We start from the raw sequence: 13,778 nt of genomic DNA on the forward strand, positions 1-13,778 counted from the left end.
ACCTTTGTGAAAGAAAAATTAGTACCTAGGCATAATGTTGCACTGGCCGAAGAGCAGCGTAACCAGACTCATGACATAAGGGCAGGCCTATGCCTTCACCTTTGGTTAACGCATCCTCTCTCCTTCCCAGGCATTTCCCATTCACTTTGGCAAACTGGCCTCTGCAGCTTCCCTCTCCCCCTTGAGTTAGCAACCGTCAGACCAACTTGATGAAGAGACTCTCACATTTCAGCTTTCTTATTTGAAACATGTGAAGGTTTTTCTTTGAGCAGTTCTCCAGTACTTTTCTTAAAATTGGCTGAGYAGTTTAATGTCAGTCCCCTCATTACCCATCCCACAGAATATGAACAATCAAACTAATAAATCCCAAGTCACTTTTTTGCCAGTGCTGGCAATGAGGTAGAACCACATTATCATCTCTTGCCCAGGGCTTGTTTCGAGTAATTTCTTAGCACTTCTAATAGTTAATTGCTAAATCCTTCAAGTACTTCTTCCCTTCCTAAAGTGATACTAGCACTTCAGCTATAACTGCTGAATCTAGCTCTTCTGTTTTCAGTGTTAACCCTAAGAGAAAGTCACCTGTTATTGGAAAATTAAATGTTTTTCTGAGTACGSATTATGCCACTAAACAGATTTACAAGTCCTTTTCAATATGAACTTGTAAATTAAGGAAACCTCTGCAAATCAATGGCCTCTCCTCYGATTCTGACAGACAGGAACTCTACTTTTAGTAATAATGCTCCAATGAGCTGTGATTGTATCTGGGAACACGTCTGGTCACTGAATCTCAGCACAAAGCTGCCTCCTCTTCGGAGAGCAGCCCTGTTGACAGTCCCCACAGCAGAGGCTTTGGGTGTTCTGTTTTCAGGATCATTTCCAGCATCACATAACCCAATCTTGGTTTCCCACTTGTCTCTTACAGTGCTAAACTTTCACATCCAGAAGACTCGGTGTCAGCATGGCTTGAGTCACCAGTTACTTACAGCAGGAGACTACTTTCCGATGTAGTACGTTGGCACAATGTATTTTTGTAGTACAGAAGGAAGCACTGCCTATGCAAACAGCTTTACTTGAGTACATTCTCCTCCTCAACAGGACCTCAAAGCTTGCATTTGAAGACCTGCATGCCCACCAAATTCTTACATTCAACCATATTACAAGATCTTCATCAGGGGAATTTGAAGGCACTGCAATTACTTGARCCATTCCATTATTTGAGCCACCTTTGTAGTGCTTTGTAGTACAACCATTTAGTGGGATTGGTCCAATTTCTAAATTTGCATAAGTGATCCAATAGACAAAACAACTTTAAAATATTTTAACTAAAGCCTTTTATTCTATACAACTGTGAAACAGATCATTTACCCTTCTGGCATTGCAGACTCTTCTGTCAATCTTTCCYGAAACTGCAATTTTGGGATGGTTAGAAAAAAGAAAAGTTAAGACCTTGGCCGATTTCAGACAAAATAACTGGGAGCAATTACAATGTATACAAAGAGATAGCAAGACAACCGGGGGGAAAGAAAAAAGTGTCTATTAGAACAAAGCATAGACCCTTGCTATTAATAAATACAAGTCAGGACAATTTATCAATAGAAATTACAATTCTGTTCAACAATTTAATTCACAAATATCACTAAAAATGTGCCATTATAGCACAATTGTGTCAAACTGAGTATACACAGAAATGGGGTTTAAAAACTGAAACTGACTCTTCCAAAAGATGGGAAAAAGACATGCTAGCTTAATTCTGAACCATATTTTCTTGTTTAAGCAATGAGTTTGTTTCGCTAGGTTAAGAGYGCAGAAGGTAATGATTTGAATATTTTTCAAATAAAATACAATGAAAAATATTTTACTTTTTGTTTGACCAATACAATCCCAGTAATATAATCTATTRGGACTTTCTTTAGGCCTCAACCTAAATCTTGATAGCAAGATACAGGAAGGGCAAGAGCATATGTCTCCTGAAGAAACTCGAATAATATACTGCCCTTTGAAGGCACTTGTGCTTCTGCTTCAGACAAGAGTCATTTTTACACAATTTCTTTATGAGGATTTGTATTTTTCTTCTGGATACAAATGGTTTTCTGGGACAGTCCCACATTTTCTCACCAAAAGTTGAAATGTCTTTACCCCCTCCCCCCAATAAGTTAAACTCTATAAAAGACTACTATGAGTCTATGACAGCCATCGATTTTTAGAAATAACAGTGAAAAGAAGATCTGCATACATCTATAACAAAAAACCCTGCATATAAAACTTTGGAAAAAAAGGAATATGTATTTTTATATYATGGATATGAAATCTGCTGTGGAGTTTTTAAAGTTCAACACTAAACATATGAAGTTATTTTCAGAATAGTCTGAAGTTTTAACAAAATGTCACATAAGTTTAGAGCACAGTTACCAGAAATTCTGACTAGCGTGTCTTTAGAACAACTAGGACACAGTGCAGGAAGTAGTTATGTGTATTTTTAAAAAATTTCTTAAGTTGCTGCAAAGCATGTTTACTTTATTATGATGCACAGCATCACTGGACTGACCCTGCTACAACATTTATCTAGTGTTCTTATTCTGCATGTCAATAGCTCTCTAAAGCAACATTTGAGTTGCGGTACTAAAACAAGTCTATTGTTAACCCTTCACTTACAATTAAATGGGCCAGTTCTTTCAAGTATGCAATAGCTGTTTCTGTTGYGTTTTTTCCAAATTTCTTTAAGTGGCAGAAATGTTTGAGTAACCTGTGAAAAACCACTGTAGGTACTTTATGAATGGAATGTACTAAAAATACCTTGTGTGCAGTTCTGAATTATGTTGTGAACACAGCAACTAATATGGCCAAAACTGTTTCATATCAAGCGTGAGCAGATGAGGATATAATGTTCTGGAAAAACAAAAGCCAAAAGGAGGAAGCAAAAGTCTGCACTGGATTATCATCCATTCTCTGTACACCTCACACAACACGAACCACTCGGGGACTTCCCATCTCATTGGCTGAGACTAGGACAGACTTTAGTTTAAGTCATATAGATTTTTTTTTCCTCTATATTACAGATCTATTAGTCACTTCAATTAAATGTATACTTTCCGTCCATACTGAGTCATTAGAAGTCTCATCTACCTTAGGGGTTCAGTGGGCTTCTATAGTACTACTCTTGGAACCAGTACAGTATGGTCAAGTAAATGAGTAACCATTTGAGTCCACCACTCCCTTCACGTTGATTTCTGGCGATAATGAAGCGTCAGATCACCACCACTCTTCCAAATGAAGTGCTTTACAGTTCGAAGGTCCATATTCGGATCYAAAACCTGAACAGTAAGAATTCACCTTTTATTCTACAAGTCTGCTGGAYTGTCAGAAATTCAAAGATAAAACACCTTGGTTGTGCAAGACACTTCTATAGTGAATTGGCATCCAAGACAAACGATACAAAGGCTCAGATTTTTCAATTAGCAAGTAAATCTGTAGGTAAATAACATTACTGAAAGGTCTTATTAATGTAACATACAACTTCATATAACAACCATCCCCTCAATATTTAACCTTCACACAAGCAACTGTCATACTGAGAAGAACACTTCCAAACAAATCACAAGGCTTTTTTATTCAGCTCTGCTTTATGTGTCTCAGTGCTCATCATGCCTCACATACTTCCAGAAATGTATGCTACAAATAACTTTTCAAAATAGGTGTTGTAGCTTCYGTTAGAATCATCACCAGGAAAATGTTGTAAGTCTGTTCCAGAAACAGCTAAGTTTGGTGTAACTTTGCGCAACTGTGCAGCTGCATGTCTTGAGTTTGTTATTACACTTACTATACAATCCCTGTTTTTGGAAAAATTCTAAACTTTGCTGAAAATGTAGAATTAGAAACATGCAAAAAATGCTAGAAATGTTCTAAAAATAAACAACTTGCTCAGCTATTTAATCTGAGTTGTACTGCAGAGAATTATGATGATGGCTTATTTCATGAGTATTCTGATTGAGAAGAGGTTTAGAAGACATACAAGAGCCCAAATAGGAGGACTCATTTGTTCAGTATAAAATTTGAAGCGTTATTCTAAAAATACTCCACTGAACATAATTAGAGAACTGTAATATCAGACTAAGAGCTACTTAATAAAATTCCATAGAAGTTCTTAAGTCCATATGTTGTGTCAGTATAAGTAAATAATCCTAGAAAGGCTACTTCTCAGAACCAGTGAAATAGGCAAACTGTATAAATTCTTTGATCCAGCTATCTGCAACTGTGTGAACTTGTGCTGGCAATCAGTTAATATGAGGTCAAAACACTCACTTAGTTTCAAAGGGAAGAGTTTATCTATAGCATATTTCAAGATCAGTATTCAGAAATTCACAACTGATTCATCATTAAACACTGTTTTTGTTCAGAGGCTAGAACACTTGAGTAACTTACCTGATCCTGGCACAGAAGTTCAATCTTCTCTTCTGCTAACACAGCAATATCTTCCTCTTTTTCTTGTTCTCCTGCTTTTTCATTATTGGAAGAGCTAGTTGTCTGAGACTCATTATCCAAGTTTATGATTTTCTCATAAACATGTTCCATCACTTTTCTCACCTGAAGCATATCACTTGCTGACAGTCGATCTCTATATAAAATAAGCAAAGGTTGCCAGAAAAAACAGAGCAGCCAGATTTCTTATCTTCACAATACCCTATACGTAGCAAACCACACAAATATAAAAGATAACTTGTTATTAAATTTATTATATTATAAGGAGCTTATCGGGATCATCCAAAATACTGCATGACATAACAGCTACTGATCTGAAAATTTACACAGAGAAAGGGGACTCAAAGTGATAAGTTATTTTAAAAACAAACTTTCAATTAAGAGTACTGTACACAACCCTCATTCTTTCACTAGAAAAGGGATTACTGAGAACTAGACATTCATGAAAAATACCCGGAATTGTTGCAGATAAATGGTAGGTATATTGTCCACAAGACTGACTTCATATCTGAGGACTTGTATTGATTTCTGACCTATGCAGCCCACAGTTGCAGCTAAGGTGATGGGCAGACTACCTTGCATTCCCTACTGTGAGGTTTCATACCGTTTCCTTGGCAAAAGCCATTACTGATCACTGTTAGAAACAGAAAACATGACCGAGTGTAAAATGGTGGGTCTGAAGAGTTTAGCAATCTATACATTCTTTTGTTTTCTGATGAAATACCATAAGCATCAGATACTAAGTCAAACTTCAGTATTTAGTTCTTAGCACAAATGTAAGCAACTGTCTATTAAAACAGAAAGGCTCTTAGAGTTTTTCCAAATATTCTGATATAATCCAGTATTTCAGAGTGTTGCTGCTTAATAACTTGAAACTTTGTTCTATGAATTCATCAAGCACAATGCGATTCTCTTTGGCAAACTGGTTTTTTGAGCTTGCTATTCTCTTATTGCAAATTTGAGAGTCAAATATGCATTACTTACTTTTTTAGAGTTTTTGCCCCTGAAGATGAATGAGGTTGGAGGTAGAAGGGAATCTTATTGAATTTGGGCATATTTTTCTAGAAGGAAACAAATTTAAAAAGTAATAAATTTAGAGTGAACTGTTATCACTTCCTATTTCCTCCAGCTGTGTGTGAAGTATATTCAGTTCCTAATTACCAAAACCAAGAGGGATTTTCAGTCAACAGAACTCCCATAAACAACTTCCAAGTTAGTCATACTCCTGAGACGCTCCAATCTAGAAGATGCACATATTATATCTAGCCTTTTTATATAGATTATAGTTAATTTCAAAGGAATTTAGGAGGTATCAAGAGACTACAGCTATAGGAAGAGTACTCTGTTACCTGGCTCCACACTTTAAAAGAATACAGACTGTACACATTACTTTGAATTCCTTCTCTAATAATTTTTGTCAAAAGAAAGCAAATAAAAAGCTTAACTGGCCATACTAAAAATAATGAGATGCTCAAGGAATCTGAAATACCGTCCTCAAGAGCAATTATTTTAAAGTACAATATATGAAGGCACAGAGTAAAGATTTAAAGTGTCATTTCAGATTGAGTGTAGTTAAATAATTTGTAGTTCACCTAAAAAGAGAAAAGCAAAGCAAAAGYTATATACGTGACTTACATCCACAGTGATGTCAATTACCCATTGTGGCACGGTTTCGTTTAGAAGCATAGATTCAGTTTCACCACCTGAATCCCGACATAATAACCTAAGACACACAGAAATAAGTTTTGTGAATGAGAGAGTTAAGCGCGAGGCAACCAGTAACTGTTACGTGTAATACAAAAAAAAAAAAAAAAAATCAGAAAATCAGGAAGGGATCTGCCCTTTTAACAGACAGGGAGCTTGAACCTGATTAGCCGACCCTTTAGGAGATCAAACATATTAGTGATCAGATATTTCCTATAAAGACCAGGAAAAGTAGTTGCAAGAGGGCAGATCCCTAAAGCAAAAAGGAGGAGAAGCATCTCGGATGACTGTAAGTTACAGCACAGAGAGGAAAAAACCTACTTTGCTCATGGTTTACAGAAGTTGTGTGATGAAGTAAAAAAACTATTTGGAGAACAGGACAGGCAACTGGCATATGGCAGTTCTTTTCTGCTTAGGAAAAAAAAATCGGCTTTGCCTGGAAAGCATCTGCTAACATCTCATCAAATGAAAATGAAAAGACTAAAACTAATTTTAAGAAATGTGCACATAAAATGGTGAACACAGCCACATGCGTGTGTTTCAGGATTCCATATTAAATTGCTTTTAAATTCAAGCTCATTTTGGTTTTAGAAATGCTAATCAAGTATTTTACTGGAGACTTCGCAAGCCAGTTTTTAGGTCCAATGTGTGTGGCTGGCTGCCTAAAACAATGCCTTATACAGCTTGTTCTTAAGAAAACACTGAAAAGACCTAAGGTCTGCCAGCACAGAACGGACGCAAAGATTAAGCCCCAGCTACAATGTAAATACATTGATAACTGCAGAGAAAGTTCAGTTTTCAAAGCTGAAAAAAGTAAGTTTATTTTACTGATCAACTCCTGGATTGAAAGATGCAGAGTTTTGGAGCCTATGCTGGCTGGGAAACAAAAACGTAAACCAAACTGGAATCCCCAYGCAAGTTTAAAATCCACTACATTAACAAATATGAAATGCTTCGTAGTATCTGAAAACTTGGTATTTGTTTTGCAGTGCTATTAAACTTTCTATGATATATCATATACCAAAGTCATGCTTTTCAAAGTAAAAAAAAAAACACAAAAAAACCCCAAGGATAATCAGTATTTACACATTACAGTACATGTTACATTACAGTATTGAACCTCTGCTCCTACTTGCCAGAGCAGATAACCCTGGAGACCCACAGGCCACCAAGTATAATTCTGGGAGCAGGAACCAACTCCCTAGAGAGCAGGATCCTCTTTGTCCGAGTCATTAACGCTCAAAGACCAATGCAACAGACCCATAGTAAAAGTCCTATCAGAATCGGAAGTGGTATAATTTCATCCTAAAACAATGTTCAATCRAATGGTTTGCAGAAAGACGGCAACCAAGAAGGGCTCAGAGCTATAACGCCATGTAACAAAGAACTATTGCACAACCCTTAACGTTGTAAAACTCCGCAGCTTGTTGATGTTCAAACCCATACACTTATTTAGACAAAGGAAGAATGTCATTAACAGCTGCCAATTTTGTCTGCCAAGGGTGTGYCTTAATACTTTGATAACATTTCTTTCAACTTGCACAAAGAAGCGATTGCTTGGCCACTTAATTTACGCTTTTATGTTTTTATACCTGAACAAAGTGCGTCCTCCAGCCTCACCAAAAATAACTGGTGTATGTGGTGGCACTTGAAAGTATCCATTTCCTTTTTGTACTCTGTTCTCCTGCTCACCATTCACTGTTGAAAAAATATACACAACAGTAAGACTGCGCTAGGCCTTAAAATTTGATGTATATATAGACTAAAAAAAGTGTCTCTTCCACCTAGAGCTAATGAACTGAATAATTAAAACAAAAATTAAGCTTAGTATAAATAAGAAACCCCACATTTCCAACACATAGCAAAAGGAACTACAGAATAATGAATTCAGTACAGCTTTGTGGGAGATCTATTTCAAAGTCTTTAAGAAAAGGGAAGTAGAGATCATGAGCCAGTAACCGATTACTAGTTTTCTGCAGTTTAAGAGAATTACGAGAATCTGTGAAACAGAACAATACATGTATTGGAAATCAACTRAAAAGATTCTTCACTTTTTCTTTCCCCTTCTACACTGACAGTTCAGAACTCTGAAGGGCACTGCATAAAGCATCAGCTTTGCCCTTCTACCTGGATTTGCCAGATATCAGAACAGTAAACTAGTAAACCTTAGCCTCACACTTCCTTGAAGTTACTGCACTCTAAATTCAATATATTTGTAGCTAGTTCTAGCAGTATTGTCTTTAAGCACTGAATAACCAGATTCCACGTAAGATGCAAAAGATATAATTAAAAAAAATAAAAGCCTTATTTATGCACCTGGTGAAGAGCACAGGACTTCTAGTCAGTCRGATATTTTGAAATACAAGATAGACACAGTTAGATGTCTTGCTTCCACTCAGCAAAGACCACCTCAGTTACGTTGCATCATCTAATTACTGAATTTGAACATTACGTTGAATTCAGGTAACACGATAAATTTAAATGGCATAGGCTCACGAGATGAATAATTCTTTAGCTGTCTTATCAGCAATAGATATAGTTAAAGAAAGGTCAGAAAAATCATATCAAGCAAAGAGCTCAAAAAGGAAAATCTAAGTCCATATTAGAAGGGGCAAATATGAARCTGAAAATAGAGCAAGGGTAAATCCTATGGCTTGACAAATTTCCTCATAACGGTTCAACCAACATCTCATTGAAGCAAACAAACAAACAAGTGGATATTAAGTTCCCATCTCTTTTCACAATGTCCAAGAAATGCACTTTTTCTTCTTAAGCCGCTGGCCAGTGTCAGCTTCTTAATCTTTGCACTTTAAAAGCAAAATGAAGATTCTGATTCCGTTATTCACATTCTGAACGTTCCCCTAATCCATGATTATTCACACAAATTGGTAGCGTAGCATCAGTGTTCCAACAACGCAAAACTCTGCCCGTTAACACTTCTCTCATATTGTTTGGCTCTCAAGCTGTAGTCTTCTAATACATGTAAGTATGAGCATCAGCAAATTTGTCCAGAGAAGCCTGCAAAGTGCCATAACCCTATCCGGAGATCACTTTTGAAGGAAGAAAGGACTCTTGGCACAATCCTTGCCACAAAATGCCAAGATATTGCTGAACTTACAGTTCTGTTAATTGCAKTATATGTAGAAAGCAGTAATTGCCACTCAAAGACAAGAATTTTCAGTCAACTCTGACCTGGGTTGAATTCATTTCAAAATAATCCAAGCTTCTGAGCTCTTTCGTTCTGTCARATTTAGCCACTATCTTGCATTTTACACAACTGTGCTCTTTACCTGAGGCCTGATTAGACTTAGCATTATTACCTTAAACACCACTATTTAAGATGGTTTTGTATAGACCTACTCCATGCATTATTTTAATATCCAYTGAATATAATTATTTCCAATAAATTTTTATTTTTTATGGTTCATAATGCYTACAAGCAAATCAGAATTATGTCAAGAAAGTACTGACCAATGTCAAATAAATGAATTATTGCTCTTTGCTGTCATAATCTAGACTGTCTTTTCAGAGTCAAGCTTAATTTTGCCAGAAATTGTTTTTCATCAAGGCATAGAATTTCTGAAACTTCAGAATCATTCACCTATTTTCTTATGGAATAAAGTTCTTAATATTTTTGCTGGCATTTTTAGAAGGAAAAAGCTACTCAGCACATTTTAGTGCAAAGCAAACTTAAAAAATACTATAAAACATTAAAAACTAYAGTACGCACTGAGACAGTTATAAAAAAGCATGTCCAGCTAGCTCTGTTCAAGAAGAAACAGATATATAAAAACATATGAACAAATCCTAAAACAGGAAAATACTAAAATACTAACCATGATTTATTTCGTTTTCTTCTTCATCCATTGGATTGATATGTGTTCTAGGCCAATACTCTAGAAGTGCTTGTAGTAGAAGCCCTCCAAGGTTTACTATGGAGACATTGTTACGCAAAACTATAGTTACATAAAAATCACAGGCACTGTAACATCCTACATTTCAATTCACAGCTAAAAACTTTCCATAAAGTCTGAGTAGTTCCATCCCCATAATGAACTGTTTATGGGCACAGACATTTGTGTATCACAAACTCAAAACTGCACACTACAATCTTTCAGTAAAAGCTAATTTTTCAAAAAGACTAAACTAAATTTTCAAAAATCATTACTCTAGAATCACTCATGAGCTATAACATTCTTTAGATTAGGTAATAGTTCCAAGTTGAGGAATATTACTTTTTCCTTTTTGCTTCTTGAAGGTCAAAAGTCAAGTTAAACAGAAAACCTGAACACGATTGAAATATTTCAGAAAAAAAATTTTTGATTGGAGAATTCTCTGCAGAATTTAGTCCCAAGAAAATAATCCTCAAAGCCCAAGCAACTACTGACATATCTAACAATGGAATATTTTGTAACATAAATACTGGAATTTAGTCTGTGTATTTTTTTTTTTGTCTCAATAAAACATTAATATTAGTTAAAACCTACATTTTGGATCAGAACCRTCTGGACTGCTAAATCCAGCATCCTTTGCTGATACCCAAGCTGCAAAGCAGTCACTTTCATCCAAAGTAATTGTCAGCATCTGTTGGAAAAAGACCACCAGAAAGAAGAATGAAACACTTGTTTTGTATTAAACGACTCTATAATTTTACTTCGTGTACGCAGAAGAAACACTAAGCTAGAAATACAAAACAAAATTTCTTCACAAATGATAGTGTGCTTCATTTGCCAAATTACATTAATTCATAATTGGTATTGGTGGATTTAAACCACAACAAAAAAAAATTCTGTAATGATGATACAGATTATTAAGAATGGAGAATTCGCTTACTTGCTGATYAAAAGGAATCAAACACATCAGGTAAACTATGACCGTTCTTCTAAACTTGTAACATATTAAGACCTTTGTGAACAAACAGTCATCAAAATTAGAACAACAGATTTAGGAGTTGTGTCTCACCCCAGTTTTTAAGTCTACTGAGAACCAGTTTGGCACATACACCATTTTAAATCTCTTCTTAATTTCCTCTTCAAAATCTACTTTCCCAAGGTCTTCAACTTTACATGCCTGTACATCAAAAGAAACACAGAAGTTTTTCAGTTCCAGGTAAAGCAAGATGAAGRAAAACTGCAACAATCAGGGACCAGAAAGCAAGTCTCTCCCTTCCCACATGAAGGGGTGATTTTGCTAGGTTTCCTTCTGGTCCTACGTTCCTACCTACTACTTAGCCAACTAACAGGAGAAGTGGTAAGTTCAATCTCCTAGCATACTCCAYAGACTACTAGTCATTGCACACTTTTGGGATATGTGGGTTCCTCAGCAGACTTAGGGCCTGGAACACAGGTTTCTCTTCTGCAGGCTAAACTTTTTATGTTATTATATTTAGCATTGGGCAGAGGTGGCCAATGGCCTCTACTGGCCTCTTCAAAATAAAGTTGGATCATAACAGACACAATTAAATTAGGTGACTATTTACAGGAGAGGATTCAAGGGTCTGAATTTCAGGTGAATAAAGATATTAAGATGCAGAAAAGCTCAGAAATACCCCTCCCCTTTAAGAAAACAAAGTTTGCATTACGTTTTGGGACAGCAAGATGATTTACTTTCTACTGTAGGAATCTTTAACACTAAGAAATATCAAAAAACACAAGTACAAAGTAATTAATTATCCAGCAGTAGATGTTTAATCAAAAGTTATATACTTACCTTCAAGACATCCCAGTATGCCACATTATTATTTGTGTCTTTGGTTAGTATGTGTCTCTTGTCATTAAGAATGTGGCACTGAATAATACTAGCACCCCCTAGCAAACAAACAAAAATTAAGGTCACTAGAGTGATTATTTATTTATATATTTTCATTAAACCTTTTAATGAAATACATTAAATGAAAAGATATAATACTACGCATGTGTGATTACTCTTTTGTTTCACTATAAGACTTGAATATCACAAGGATTTAAATATTATTTTTATTATAMCTAACACTAGGTAAATGATAATTACATTGTCTTCCTGTCTGTTGAAATCAGAGTATGAAGTATCAACAGGCCTGAGACAGTCTTAAAAATCTGCTATTTCTGCTAATGATAACATAGTGTATAAGATGCTCTGCAAAGCAGCTGTTTACCTTTTATAACTTGGTCAGGCTGTGTACATAGGGGCGGTATAGGATTGGTACAGTCATTATCATAGTCCCCAGATGCTCTAAAATTATGAATTCCCTTCAAAGTCTAAAGAAAGAAACAAAATTTTGGCACATTCATAACAATCTATAAACTTTGCTTTTATCTACGAGTAATAACTGCCAGTTCATGCTGCTGTTCAGATGTTTAGCTGCCCAGTACTGGATAAGATCATTTATTTCTAGAAGCAGCATAAATAGATAGTAAAGGAAGTAATGTAAAGCTTAAAGTCTTTTGGCCAATTTCAATATTAGCAGATTTTAATGATTTTTAAGTAAAGCTTATATACATCTTAGCGAGTCAGAGTCCAGTTGCAAGCAACAGCCCAAGAGTTCCCAAACCAAGACAGCAAATATCTCATGACCACTTAACTGAATTCACAGAACGTAAAATGTATCACTTACCCATTTATTCACAGAGGATTTAGTCGTTGCAACCCAAAGTGCTGGAGGAGGATCAGCTGATCTATCAAGTTCCATCTAAATAATTAAGACAGATGCTTTCAGACATGCTTAGCTTAATTTTGCTCTGTCCAATTAATATTTGCTCTGGGTAGGCCTGCTGCCATACTTGATGCACTCTAGAAGCAACACTACTTTCAGTTTACTGAAGGTTTATTAAAGAAATATAAAATTTAAATGAAAAAAATAGCTAAGTTGCACTTTTTAAAACTTTGGAGAAATTGTTTAAGTATTCAACAAAAATTCTTGGCATGGGCAAAAAGTAGGTGCAGCATGTATAAATACCAWGTATTTACTTAAAGTTGTTCCTATCGTGATGCAATCGTGTACAATGGACAATTTAAGTAGCACAATATTTTATAAACTACCTTGCACTTCAGTACTTCGAATGTTTAAAARGAGAATGTAGAAAATTCAGGATTAATAAAAAAGCAGAACTTCATACGTTTGTCTCTGCTGTTAAGTTTTTCGGACAACAACGAACCACTGTAACTAAGATCTTAGAGACACTTCCTGACCTATGTGCAGCAAAATATTTTAACAGTCATATGCCTATATACTGCTTCTAAGATGCATTTTTTTTCCTAAAGCTTTGGCAATGATGGTTTAGTTTACTGAAAGTGAACAAGGGTCTGGGGAAACAACTTTTCATGTTTGAAGTATATTAAGTTTCTGTAATRTTTTAATTTTGATAGTTTAGATAGCAGCCAGGCATTTATGTTCTTCAGACTGTTACATTTCACCTGTGACTTAGGAGATAAAGCCAATATATTGGAGATRTGTCTTAGTGAACACTTGTTTTTTATACACATTCTTACATCATCTTATACCCGAAGCTACTATTTCATTAGACAACACGCAATATATTACATGTTTTACTAAATTCATTGTCCATACTAGCGTTTTAAAGACTTTTTAGCGTAGAAAATTACAAGGTATTACTCATATG

At 35.5% G+C, this 13,778-nt stretch overlaps 1 protein-coding gene across 3 annotated transcripts in view; it reads right to left on the minus strand.

Annotated features, from left to right (window-relative positions):
* Nucleotides 1-1,307: 1,307 nt before the first annotated feature.
* Nucleotides 1,308-13,778, minus strand: part of WDR48 (WD repeat domain 48) — a 28,378-nt gene continuing 15,907 nt past the window's right edge. For all 3 annotated transcript variants that reach the window (XM_026091559.1, XM_026091561.1, XM_026091560.1), the window contains 11 exons: nucleotides 12,773-12,847; nucleotides 12,314-12,416; nucleotides 11,890-11,987; nucleotides 11,143-11,250; nucleotides 10,668-10,764; nucleotides 10,017-10,112; nucleotides 7,773-7,878; nucleotides 6,112-6,199; nucleotides 5,461-5,537; nucleotides 4,420-4,612; nucleotides 1,308-3,311 (listed from right to left, as the gene is read on the minus strand). In XM_026091559.1, the coding sequence (XP_025947344.1) occupies nucleotides 3,216-3,311; nucleotides 4,420-4,612; nucleotides 5,461-5,537; nucleotides 6,112-6,199; nucleotides 7,773-7,878; nucleotides 10,017-10,112; nucleotides 10,668-10,764; nucleotides 11,143-11,250; nucleotides 11,890-11,987; nucleotides 12,314-12,416; nucleotides 12,773-12,847 (1,137 nt within the window). In that variant the 3' untranslated portion in view covers nucleotides 1,308-3,215. The remainder of the gene's footprint in view (nucleotides 3,312-4,419; nucleotides 4,613-5,460; nucleotides 5,538-6,111; nucleotides 6,200-7,772; nucleotides 7,879-10,016; nucleotides 10,113-10,667; nucleotides 10,765-11,142; nucleotides 11,251-11,889; nucleotides 11,988-12,313; nucleotides 12,417-12,772; nucleotides 12,848-13,778) is intronic.

This window comes from Apteryx rowi, unplaced genomic scaffold (assembly GCF_003343035.1).
Source record: "Apteryx rowi isolate R43461 unplaced genomic scaffold, aptRow1 scaffold_91, whole genome shotgun sequence".
Classification (NCBI taxonomy): domain Eukaryota; kingdom Metazoa; phylum Chordata; class Aves; order Apterygiformes; family Apterygidae; genus Apteryx; species Apteryx rowi.